At 32.0% G+C, this 14,104-nt stretch overlaps 1 protein-coding gene across 2 annotated transcripts in view; it reads left to right on the forward strand.

Moving 5' to 3' along the window:
- Positions 1 to 14,104, forward strand: part of DCTN6-p27 (dynactin subunit 6) — a 55,945-nt gene that overhangs the window by 18,159 nt on the left and 23,682 nt on the right. For both annotated transcript variants that reach the window (XM_085815139.1, XM_035372541.2), the window contains 2 exons: positions 1,143 to 1,248; positions 11,191 to 11,267. In XM_085815139.1, coding sequence (XP_085671265.1) covers positions 1,143 to 1,248; positions 11,191 to 11,267 — 183 coding nt within the window. The remainder of the gene's footprint in view (positions 1 to 1,142; positions 1,249 to 11,190; positions 11,268 to 14,104) is intronic.

The following is a 14,104-nucleotide window of genomic DNA, read 5'->3' on the forward strand; positions in this document are numbered from 1 at the left end:
CAACAGCACTGGCCAAAAAGCGAGTTGGTCTGCACCCGGTGAGCTCATCTGCACCGTCACAAAGTACAATTTGACTAATAAAAAGATCATGCAATGTATCTGGTGGGATTACCGTCATATTATCCACCAAAAGGATCTGAATGTTAAAGAGAGGTGGTAATTATCCACCAAGAGGATCTGAAAGGTAAAACTCTCAAGAGTAAGGTGTACAGCAATATGCTAGTCTGTGTTGATGCTGCTATCAAAGAAAAATGTTGAACTCAGTGCCAACACAAAAAGGCAATGCAAGACCATATGTGTCATCGAACTCTGTACGAACTCAAATGGGATTTTTTGCCACATGCACCATATAGCCCTGACATTGCTTCTTCAGACTTTTACCTTTTTTTCACATCTTGGTGGTGCTATATTCTATTCTGCACAGGACATCTGAAATGAGGTTGATCTGTTTTTGGACTCATGGCCACCAAGTTTCTGAGCAGAAGGCTTTGGAAAACTACCAAAGCATGGATAATAATGCTAATTAATTTGCTGTAAATATATTCATGTGCTGCATAAAATCATTTTAGGGACTGTAAACCATGGGCTACCAGTTTAAGACCACTGCCTGTTAACAATATAGTGATTAATGATGCTGATTGCCATACTGAAAGGCCTGGGTTTGAATCCTGAGGAAGGCATGAATGCTTCTAAGTGTATAGTATCTGTATGGCAAGGAGGCACTTCTTGAGAGGTTGGAGTTGGTGAAGAGGGGTTGGAAGACCCTCAGACCGTCTCCTGGGGTGTTCTGCCTCTGAAATCCATCCAGGATGAAAACTTAGCAGACACTATGATAACTCATGCTTAATTGGATGCACAGACACTGGCCTTTGGTACAGTCAACATGTGACTGTACCCATTGGGTTTCTTTTTCTTTGATTCATAGTCCAGTGTTATACATTGTTATCTGTCTTATTTCAATATATAGGCTCATCACCAATCTATATTTACTAGCTGAGAACTGAAATCAGTATTTGACTTTGAAATCATAATATGGTACAAATAATTTACTTTTATATTATAGAAATATCATTTTTTATTTCCTTTTTGTTAAATGAATTGATTCTGAAATTTGTTCCTAACTTTAAAGTTTTTTCTGTTAGGTAGTCGATGTGTCATACACCCCAAGGCTCGCATTATAGCTGAAGCAGGCCCAATTATAATTGGTGAATGTAATTTAATTGAAGAGCAGGTTCAAATATTAAATGTGTATGTATATTATGTGTTTTTATCATAAAAATGTATTTGAATGTTCAAACATTATATTTTTCATGAAATCTCCAAACATGAAATAAGCTGATATATTATATAAATGTCAAAATTTAATCTTATTTAGATTGTAATTTCAATAAATCCCTCTACATCTCAGACAATCTGTACTTTTTTTTTTTTTTTTTTTTTTTTTTTTTAACATTAGTTAGAGCATCTTAAAATGACATATCGCTTATTCAGATAAAAAGAAAAAAATTCATACAAATAAAAGATTTGAATTGTCAATTAACTTTATTGGTTTTCTTCAACAGAGCCTTTTGACAGTTTTGTTTAAAAGTTTAATGTAGTTCAAAATCCAGATCACCCAAATTTTTTTTTAATAGAATGTTTTTCCAGAAAAAGAGAAGGATTCTGATAATAATAATATATGTGAAAGATCCTTAATTTCATTTCAGCACTAAATAGAACACCTTTATGTTGAAGAATGACTGCATTTGCTTGGTATACATCTTAAACCAAAACATCCTACTAAAGTGTGTCACTGATTTAACACCTAAATAACATCTCTGATTCTTCAACACGTGACTCGCACATTTCACAAAAGTCATTTTAACTTAATACCAGGGCTGTGGAGTCGGTAGAGAAAATAATATATATAATACAGTACAAAGTCTCTAATCCGGACGTCCATTACCCGGAATGATCTATAATCCGCACCTCAAAGCCACAAACTTACACATGCGCATAATGCGTTTACGCATGCGCGTTTGATGCGCGCATCTGATACGCATAAAGCCAATAAAGTGTTTACCCGTGTGTGCTTCTGATAGTGAAGAAAGTAGCAGAGAATGTGATTAAAAATGAAAAAATTTCAATTGATAAGTTAGTTGGTATTCTCGACACAGCAATTACAGGACTTGAACAGTGGAACTTTGTAACTGAAAAAGAAATTATGTCTGTTTATAGGATTAAAGAGAAAATTAGCACAAAAAACGAAGCAACTTAACTTACATTGATAGAAATGTTTACTAAAGTAAACAAATAAATATTAAGCTTTTTTTTTTTTTTTTTTTTTTTTTTTTTGTAAATTTTGATACCTTTTAGATCATAATTGCTCTTTATTTCATAAATTATGGTTTCATATTTTTAATTGTATTATTTCTGCATGCCATCTTACCAGATATAATTTGATGATCTATAATCTGGAAAAAAAACCCTAATCCGGAATCGCCGAAGTCCCGACAAATCCGGATTACGGACTTTGTACTGTATATATATGACTTCCTCATATATATATGTAAACGTATACACATGGGCTACAGCTTATATTTTTTAATATAAAAGAAGTAATAGATGCTACAAAAAAAGAATTGATGGCATAGCAAATTATTTATATTAATTAACATTTATTATGAAATGGTAAAACTGGCATTACTTATTTCTAAGAAACAGTATAGCTTCGGCAAGACCTTCTTTGTTGGAGAGCCATAGATCTGATTTGATAAACTTCAGAGCTGAGAAAAGTCTTTTCACACTAACTTGAATACAAGAAAGAGCTGTTACTGCCAGAGCTACTTCTTTTAACTTTTCAGGATAGAATTTTTATAAGTTCTAAAAGAGGTGTCTTACAAGCACAATCATATTTCTCTAGTTTTTCAAAGGCCGTGTAGAAATCTTGGTATTTTTTCATTTTTCTAAAAGCTCTTGGTTCTTTATTTTCATTCACTTTGCCTTAGCCTTTTCAATATTATCCAAAAATATTTTTCGAAATTTAATTTATCTTTGGAAGAGGATGATAGAGACTCAACTGCAATGTCTGCAATTTGACTGTCCTGATTCGTTTGGAAGAGGATGATAGAGACTCAATTGCAATGTGTGCAGTTTGACTGTCCTGATTCGTATTCTCCAATTATTCTGAGAATAATTTCATTCTTAATGAAAGTTCATAGATGGCTTTCTCTGGATTTTTAATTTGTTCATCATCCAAGAAAATTTGGTGTTTCGGATCTATATATATTGAACCCAGCAAGATCTTTGTCTAGCAAACTAGATTCTCTTTTCTTGATTGAAGAAATGATTCCTTCTGCAATAAACCCTTCATTTCAGGAAGAATAAACATCACATTCTTCCATTCTTGCCGCCTGTCAATTCTGCAGATTCCAGCTTTTTTGTGGCTATATACGGTGTAGAAAGAAGAGTTTCCAATTCTGCAAGATCATTCCACAGTCTTTCTGTTAGTGAAACATTAGGGTTATCTATATCTTCTAAAAATGTTCTTAATTCTAACAACCTCTTTTTCATCATTTGAAAGTAGTTAAGGAAGTACATATTTCCATATTGCATTGCTTGATCAATAATTGCTCTCTTCCTAGGAATGGCGTCAATTTTGGGAGTTTTTGCTACTGTTGCTGATCGCCTAAATTTACCAGTGAGATTTGTAACTAAGTGATTCAGTTTAATCACTAATGGCAAATATCACATCCATCTTCCTCCCTTATATTTATTTATTAAGTATATAGTCCATAAATAAAAAAAACTCAGCTTGCCATTAATTTTTTTCAATTCATTTTAATTTCATTTCAAATTCAAACTGTCTAACAGAAACTGGAGTCAGAGTCGACCTGTTTTTAGCGACTTCAGCTTCGACTCCTTTTACCGCAAAATCCGACTCAGACTCCACAGCACTCTTTAATACCCATTCCAAGGCAATTTGAAGGAAGCGTTGAGTTTTCATGCCAGAATTTATCGACAAAAGACTGTAATCATCATTTGGAGTATAGGAAGATGATGCTTGCTTGGTATGAAAACCGGTTCGATCTTTTTAGCAGTATCCTGTAGGCAGATGAAGTTGTGTTTCATGTCGGGAAATTTGATAATTGGTGTAATTAGGTTGAACAAATTAGCCAAGTTCTTGCAAATGTACCTCTGGAGTATTTTCAAGAAGCCTGCTGCAAATATTTCCAGCCGGCCTATGAAAACTGCCATGGCAACAAACAAAGTGCTTGTTTTGTTGAAACTGATTTAGACTCAAAACAAGTTATAGAAGATGTAGAACCAAAAAGTAAAGAAGGGATTTTATCTAATTTGGGGGCAGATTGATGCATAAAATAATTTATAAGAGTGAGACTGAGAAGTCTGAAGCAACACTAAAGCATTTAATAAGAAGAGAAACATACCAATTAGGTAATTAATAATATAATATTAGGCAAAAATATAACCATATATTAACATAGATTTAAAAAAAAATAAACCTGCATCAGTTTCAAAAGTGATTTAAAATTGATCCATCTTCTGCAGAAGAGCTATAAAGATTTTGGTTTCTTTCATTTTTTAATTTATAAGAGAGAGAAATTTGAAAAAATTTTTAATTAGAAAGGGATTGTTGTAATGTTATGTTTGATATTAAATCACATTTTATACAAATTAATTTTGAAAATAAAAGATTATATTTATTGAAATGTATTATGTTTTTTAATTGAATAAAATGTTAGTTTTCAGAAGAAAGTGCCAGGTTGGCAAGAAAGTAATTTCGGTATTTTAGTGTGAAATAAAACTCTGTAATAAACTTTTTAGTGTGAATAATATTTTTGGGGGGGGGTATAAAAAATGAACTTTAATCAGTCAGATGTTTTCCATTCTGTTGGATGATCTTTTGTGATCTCTCCGGCAACTTCATGATTTTGCACTTATAGAACTTCTGTCAGAAAAAAAAAAAAAAAAAAAAACTCAACTACGAGTGATTTGAGGTCATCGTTATTTCTTAAATTTTTACTATTTAAGAAGATTTGCTTTGTCAATTCTGCCCTTTTCTTTTTGATTGCTTCCTCCAAATTTTATAAGTTGTAAAAAAAAATACACAACACCTTTGTAATATCACCAAATTAACAGCATGATCCTTTTTTGATGCAGTTTAGTCTTCGATATGATTTGAGCTGATTCATCATACTTGGACCATGATTTTTTCTATTAATGTTACAGTACATGATCTATTTTACATCAACAGTGATAAATTGCTTCAAAGAGGTTCAGCTACATTAAGTTTGAAATGCGGATTGCAAATATTTATTCCTTGTGATAAGTGAATTTCTTTTTATTTCATGCAGGACCCAAATATCGAGCTTCTTAATGAGTCCAAGACATCTGATGTAATTTTCTAATCTAGTTGTTGTCTTTGATATATTTAACATTTTTACAATATCTCTCAGAGTCGCATGACGATTTAATTCAATTGTGGCTTTAATTTTGCCATTATCAACTTTAGGAGGTTAGCCAGAACATTTATCATCTTCAACTGAAAAATCTCCAGAACAAAATTTTTAAGCCAATTCAGACACATTCAGACTTTTAACAGGGTAGCTATACTACGTAGTAAACCAGAAAAATTCAGGGAATTCAAATATTGATGAAAAAAGTTAGAATTTAAATATTTTAGTCAAATCTGGAAAAGACAGGGAATGTCATATGGCGACTTGTGTGCAGCCGCCACATGTTGCTGAAAATAAAACTGAAGATTTAATCTGCATTTTTTTTCATTTACTAATGCTTTAACACTTTATCTTTAAAAAGGCTTCTCTGTTGCTACGCCTTTTTCTTCTTGAAGAAAAAGTAAGAAAAATAAAGAATATGTTAAAGATTAAATTAGCAACGTAAATTTCTCTTCTCTATTCTACAAACTGTAACCCTTCTCTGCACTGCATCATTTCAAGACTTAATCTATGTCATATGATTCTTACATAATTATGATGGTGTAAACTCAACCAGCCAATAGTAATTTTAGAGCAATATTAACTGTCCAATCAGAATGTATTGAGAACCAAAACAAACTCAGTCTGACTTGAGATTTCATCCTGAACATTACGCACTTGCTTTCCACCGCTTTGGCCTAGCTACACTGCTGGCTGCCTGCTGCTGCTTTCTTGCTACAAAGTTATCAAAAATGTAAGTCTTTTGGAACAGGCACATTTAATGTGCCAACTTGTGTGCAGCCGCCACATGTTGCTGAAAATAAAACTGAAGATTTAATCTGCATTCACCTTCAATTTCCTAGCTATTATGGATCAACACTTCTACGTCATAAAAATTCCTGCTCCTGAAATTATTACATATATATTTTCTCTTTTGAGATTTTGCAGCTAACAGTTTGAGGTTACTACAGAAAGAAATTCCACATATTTTTGTTTACAAATGTTAATTCATGGTCACAATTTTAACATGGGATGCAAAAATGAACATTTTCAATATGCTTTACTTTTTTTCATAAAGGGAAGAAAGCAGACTCGCAAAGAGATAAGTGAAGCTTATGGTGTTGATTGTTTAAAACAGGGTTGCCACTCAAAGAGAATGAAATTCCCTAATCCTTCCAGGTTTTCCAGGTGTGTTTTGAGAAAATTCCAGTCCATAGGCATAGTACGCGTTGGCTGTGCTGAGAGATAAATTTATTATGTTACCATTTGAAAACACAATTTGCCAATTACATATGACTTATTATATATATAACTATTATAACTATTATAAGTATTTATATTGTAACTACCAAAACATTACTATTATAACTATAATAGGAGTTGTTTTCTCCACTGAAGACAGAGATTAGAATCTGCCGAATCTGGATTAAAACATACCTTTTTTTTGCAGCTAAACAAAAGAAAGAAATCTTTTTAATGATATTTAAAATAAATTCAGGTATTTTATATTTATTTAGCAGCATACATATCCAAAAAATATGTGCATTAAATTTCGTTATAGTATGTCATCATACAGCTAGAATTAGTTTCAGAATTATGCCAGAGAAAATTGCCGGAAACTTGAAAGTATTATTAACTAATAAATATATTTAGAAGAAAGAAGAAACATTAAATGATGTGAATAACATTAAAATGAAATTAATTAATGAAAAACTGAATTACAATAATCAACGATTATTTTGGCGAATATAATTATATTAAATGGTTAGCCTAGATGACTGATTACTTTTTTTTATATTATTGCAAAATGAAAAATAAGGCATTTATTAAAAAGGGAAAAAAAAAATTGTAAAGATTTTGCGGTAAAATCCTAGTTTACGCCAAAATAACCCATTTACTGCCAACAACTTCTTAAACAGAGAGGTGTGTTGTTACTGCTTATGATAATGTCATCATGTGTGTGTATCATAATGTCACCACAATGTGGTGTACCATACATGAAAGATAGAATCAAAGAATATGTATTGTTAAGACAGGAAACTTCTTCACAACAGGAATGGCTCCGTCCCAATCTAGAGGAAAACAGCTGCACATGCACAAAATATCTGTTGCCAAAGCTTGAAGCCAATGTCGAACTTTGAAGGTCACGTTTATCAAAAGTACATAAAACGAATATTGTTTTAAGTTTCATTAAATGCCAGAGAAAAGAAAATATTTTTTCGTGCAAGTAAATTAATTAATGGGTTAGTTAATTAAAAAAAAGCAAAGTAAAAATATACAAAAATCTGGTTTTAAATTATCATGAAAATTCAAAGAAGAAACGTTTTTTCTTAACATGTGTTCCTCAATTTCCTGTACGCATTGCCGGGGGGGGGATTCTTACCGTTAGGTTCTGTTGCCAAATCTCTTGCAAGTTTTTCCTGCACTACGGATGGAACCTTTTCTTCTTTACGCAGACATTATTTTGTTAGAATAGAGTACATGGGGCTATTCTAGCCTCCATGGCACAGTATACTAGGATTAAACTGATTTTATTTTGGAAGGTGTTTACTTCTATTTTTTGCACATGCGAGTCTCTCGATTCTCAAGGTTACTGGAAACTTGTTTTGCCTTTCTAAATGACAATCTGATTGGAGCTGTGAAAACTTGATCTACGCCAGCTGCCTGAGTTATGCTAACATGATACATAATTCGCCAACAAATTTCAATGTTGGTGCAAAACTCACTTTTTTTAATACTCACTTTTTCGCCATATGACATTCCCTGTCTTTTCCAGATTTGACTAAAATATTTAAATTCTGACTTTTTTCATCAATTTTTTAATTCTCTGAATTTTTCTGGTTTACTAGATAGTACGACCCTGTTAAAAGAATACATGTGTCTGAATCGGCTTAAAAAATTTTGCGAGTCTGCTTTCTTCCCTTTATGAAAAAAAAGTAAAGCATATTGAAAATGTTCATTTTTGCATCCCATGTTAAAATTGTGACCGTGAATTAACATTTCTAAACAAAAATACGTGGAATTTCTTTCTGCAGTAACCTCAAACTGTTAGCTGCAAGATCTCAAAAGAGAAAATATATATGTAATAATTTCAGGAGCAGGAATTTTTATGACATAGAAGTGTTGATCCATAATAGCTAGGAAATTGAAGGTGAATACAGATTAAATCTTCAGTTTTATTTTCAGCAACATGTGGCGGCTGCACACAAGTCGGCACATTAAATGTGCCTGTTCCAAAAGGCTTATATTTTTGATAACTTTGTAGCAAGAAAGCAGCAGCAGACAGACAGCAGTGTAGCTAGGCCAAAGCGGTGGAAAGCAAGTGCATAATTTTCAGGATGAAATCTCAAGTCAGACTGAGTTTGTTTTGGTTCTCAATACATTCTGATTGGACAGTTAATATTGCTCTAAAATTACTATTGGCTGGTTGAGTTTACATCATCATAATTATGTAAGAATCATATGACATAGATTAAGTCTTGAAATGATGCAGTGCAGAGAGGGGTTACAGTTTGTAGAATAGAGAAGAGAAATTTACGTTGCTAATTTAATCTTTAACATATTCTTTATTTTTCTTACTTTTTCTTCAAGAAGAAAAAGGTGTAGCAACAGAGAAGCCTTTTTAAAGATAAAGTGTTAAAGGCATTAGCAAATGGAAAAAAAAAAAAAAAAACATAAATCATAAAATTTTGATCCTGTAAAGTATAATTTATAAATACCAATTTTCTAAAATAAATTAAAATTTTTAAAGTCCTATTGAATTTTTCAGCATTTCAGTCCAAAAGTCTTTTTGTTTGAGAGTTCACATAATCATATTTCTTCAGGGAAGGTTCTTGTTATTACAGAATATCACAAAATAAAACTTTTTAGATAATTATTACTTATAATTAAATGTAACACACAAATATTTACGATACTAATTTCCATATTGATAAATTACATTTAAACACCATATAATAGGAGTAACAGTTTCAGAAATTATGATTTCACTGTTATTATCTTTCATTTACAATTCCTTTATTTTACCATACTGGAAGGCCTCGCAATACTTCTAAACAAACATATCCATCAATAGGGCTGTCCTCTTGAACTAACCAGTGTGTTTTTTGCACTGGTGGCTCAGGGTGCCTAGGTAGTTACTTGAAAAGGCCTCCATTCTTTGTGTAAGGCAACTGGCCTTTGAGAACTGCAATAATACATTCCACAGTAAAAAAAGTATAATAATATAAACAAAATTACGCATGCTCATAAAATGAGAGCCTCCAACATTATCTTACATGAAGAGGGTAAAAGAAACAACTGTACAGAGGTAATTACAGGCTTCTGTTTATGAAGCAGTACTCCCTCAACATACTCTATATTTAACACACAGTCACCCATAAATTTTAACATGCATTTACCATAATTTCATATTATTTACCTGTACTAATTTCACTTAATTTTTACATTTTAAAATAATTATAAAATTCATATTCAAAATTTTCAACAAAATTTCAAAAATATAAAACTTATCTTAATAACCAACCTTTCCTAAAAATGATTAAAAATCTAAGAATTCTCTGCTTACTTTACTAAATTATTAGAATTCAAATTTCTAATATTAAATTATATTTTTTCATATCACAGTGTTACATTTTTAATGTCCAATTTATTAAGAAAAAATATCAGTTCCCAATGGAGATTTAATTACACAAAAGCAGAAGTGAATGTAATTTTTTGTCACCTTCTTCAAGTGTAAATTTAATTCTATAACTGCGAAAGAACAACCTAATTTATTCGCATAAGAGCCATATTAAGATACCCAGTTTAATGACCTTGAAAGCACAGGAATGATTTGAAACATCGGCACTCAGAAAACATTCGTCATTTTACTATAAACGAACGCTGGATTAATTTTGAGAGGCTGGCTCTAGATTTCATTTTTAAGCACTCGCTGCAAATCTATGATTCGATTTTTTTTTCACATTTTCATACTGCTGTTGAATTACGACGTTGCACTTATTAAATCACCCTATATGCTGGATTAAATTTCGAAGAATGGATTTTGACTTAAAACTTTTAACAGACTTGCTAATTCCAGGTTGCGCACATAGATTGATGGAGCTGAAGATATCTTGAAGATTATAACATGAAGGCATTAATTAACTAATTTGCTTTCACAGTCGTAGCCACAATTTGAATGATAACACTTCTGTGAAGAAAAGGCACACTTTGATGATTTAAAACACTTTTTTTTTTTCTTCTAAACATTTAAGAGATGGCTGTACACTTCGTTTCCACTGACGTTAGCACTTTTGGACTTGCAGGTACTCGATATCCTTTATGAATTTCTATTACAAATGGAAGTTTGAAGCGATGGTTGATTATTGCAGACATTTCCACTGAAACACACAGGACATGTATCCTGTTGACTCAATTGTAGTAATTTCAGGAGCAGGAATTTTGTTGACATAGAAGTGTTGATCCATAATGGCTAGGAAATTGGAGGCAAATGCAGATTAAATCTTTAGTTTTATTTTCAGCAACATGTGGCAGCTATACACAAGTCGGCACATTAAATGTATTTAACGTATTCTTTATTTTTCTTACATATATATATAAAATTGATAGAAGAATATCAAAATGAACGTAACACTATCCATTTGTGCAAATCAAATTTACTTTCTTGCCAATCCAATATTATAGTTTTTGTTCTTGTAAATGTTGTTGTTGTAATGTTGGACATTTGTTTTTATGAGGTGCTCTAAATTTGCAGGCAAAAAGAAAATCCTAATCCTGATGTCCAGACTGTGATGGTAATTGGTACAAACAATGTATTCGAAGTTGGTGCATGTATCCTTTTATTTATTTTCACCATTGTCAATATTTTATTTATTACTTTAATAACATTTCATAAAATGCATAACTTACAAAATATTAGGAGAGATGTGTCCGAAAATGAATGCCAATTCTGTAAGCTATACAGAAGCTTCCAGCTCTGAATTCTCGGAAGCTATTTATTCTTTTATTCTGTTTTCTTGTTTGAAAAAGCCCCCAACCTCCCATGAGGTGGTAATAAAAGGACCAACTGTTTTTTCACACTCGGTTTTAAGAAACATTCTACAATCCCATTTGCTTATTATTTTCTTCCTCCTCTCCCCCATTATTATCTTTTAGAATTCTCTTTTTAAATGCGTTTGTTGATGTTCTTTCTCATTCTGTTTGTCTTTCCATTTTAATGTATTTCTTTTTGCAGCGATTTCTCATATTGTGCATGTTAATTTTTTCCAACTGTCTTAAAGATTTTGATTCATTTTTATTAAAAATCTTAATATACTGTGCTTAAATTAATGGCATAGCAGAAGTATAACATGTAATGTTTGATTTTATGAAACTATTTTGTAAGAATATATACTCACTTTGCATGTATTCTTTTCTGTGTTATGATTTAACTTATCAGCACAGCATCCAAAATTTAAAATGAGAGTATTTGCTTAATAAATTAACTAAATTTATGGATTTTCTTAAAGTTATATTAAACGTGGCTAAAACTTGCATGTAGAATTTTGCTTGCTTACACTCAATATTTCTTGTATTATTCACTTATTCTCAACTGCAGAAAAGTGCAGGTACTTAGCAAAGAAAAAAGCTATTTTGAAATGGCAAAATATATGGTACTTTCATATTATCACAACTATCTCAGTGAAAATCTCCAAAACTTTGGAATACACTAAACTGTAGTAACCATATGCAAAACAATTATTCAGGCAACCATTCACATGACAAACATCCAGTTTCCACTGTCATCATTTTCATATACATATGTTTTGCTGTATTCCAAATTCCAATAACTTTTATAGGGAGAATTATATTATTTTGAAAGAGAGGGGAAATTTCCACAAGAATACACTATTTTGCTGCAAAATTGCTAAATGATCCATACTTTGAATTCTTTCTCAAAGTGATTGCTAAGAAATTTCCACCACAACAAAAACCTGTAACTAGATTTACTGATTGTCTTTTGGAATAAATATATAGTTGAAACTTAGAATATATGTGTGTGTGTAATATGTAAATTTTACAATAAAAGTAAATGTCCTTTTTTTCCCCGTAAAATTCACCAATTTGCACCAAGGTGTTTGTGATAATACTTAAGTACCACAAATACATGTATGCAATGAATATATATTGTTGAATGCACACAGGTCTGATGAATTGATGAAATTTATTTTATCAAAAGAAGAAACACTTCAGAGTTCTGAAACTTTCCATACAAATACTCATACAGGTGTTCACAGAGTATAATAGTAGTTACACTTCAAACTACTAAAAACATTAAACACAACACAAACAAAGCATATTTCAATATTCCGAAGTCGCTTTGAACTAACAACTTGCAACAACAACCAAGAGCAGATGCTTTCTCCTGTCTTATGTAGTTTTTGTCTGGCCTCTGAATAGTACTTTCTGCTTCTTCAAACTACTAGACTCATTGCTTACATCTGTGTCAAGAATAGAGCTGAAGGTTAGTCAGAATTAAAGCAGATGTTAAAGCTTCCTCCAAGTTGTTAAATGCATCTGCATACCCCCCCCACAAAAACTTTTGCTTGCTTTCTGTCAGCATATTAAGGGGTCTTGTAATTCAAGAAAAGTCATTCATAAATCTCCTATAGTAGGTGCAAAGTCCCAGAAAACTTCTCGGTTGATATGCATTTTCAGGGCGTCTCCAGTCTTTAACTGCTGACACTTTTTCTGGATCTATACAAACACCTTCAACTGAGATGACATGTCCAAATAAGTCACTTACCCCCCAGACACAGTCTGGAGTGTAACGCAGAAAGCTGTCCAGATGAGTTTACCTTCCAATTGTTGAACCAGATCTGTTCGGATGATGATAACAGTTCCTGTATCAATAATCATATTGCAAGGAACTCCATTGATATGTCCCATCATGGCAAAGAGACCATTACTGCTGCCAATTATTGCAATTTATGGCATTTTCCATTCCACGAGATGACAACTAATTTGTTTCCTGCATCGTTGCTTGGGAGTATTCTTATTTTCCATGTCTTTGGGTTTTCTGCAATTCCTACGAACGTGGCCTTCAGCACTGCAGTTCGAGCACTTTGTGACCTTCAGCACTGCAGTTTGCTTTCTTGTCACTCCTATTCTGTATTAAAACTTTGAATTGTCTAGTTAAATCGTCTTACATGAGCAGTTGGGTGGTGTCTGTACAAGTTGCTTGCTGGACTGCTTCTTCGTGGCGTAGATTAGAACACTTTGTAGAATATCTTAATGTTTGATGGCCTTCATGTATAGGTGTCATATTTTGTTGAAGTTTGCCCCTCTTTAAAACATTAGAGCCATTAAAATTTTTTGACCATTACATAGATTTTTTTTCAAATGCTTAGTTGTTTAATCAAGTCATGAGTTTGTTTTCTTCCTTTCTTCAGTTTTATCCAGAATTTAAGTGCAAATTTCACTTATTTCACCCTCCAAATCACTAATTTTTTGGCACATATAAATCATGAATGAAAAAATTTCGGTACTTTTCCGTTTCGCCGGCACAAATCTCGCCAAGCAGAATTTATTGGGAACAACGTACAGTATACACATAAAAAACGTTAACAAATGTTAGTTCTAAGAATCTTTTATTTTAATGCATAAATATTTTAATATCATTTAAAATT

Source organism: Stegodyphus dumicola, chromosome 4 (assembly GCF_044657685.1).
Source record: "Stegodyphus dumicola isolate Sdum_Otavi_A_Nest chromosome 4, ASM4465768v1".
NCBI classification, from domain to species: domain Eukaryota; kingdom Metazoa; phylum Arthropoda; class Arachnida; order Araneae; family Eresidae; genus Stegodyphus; species Stegodyphus dumicola.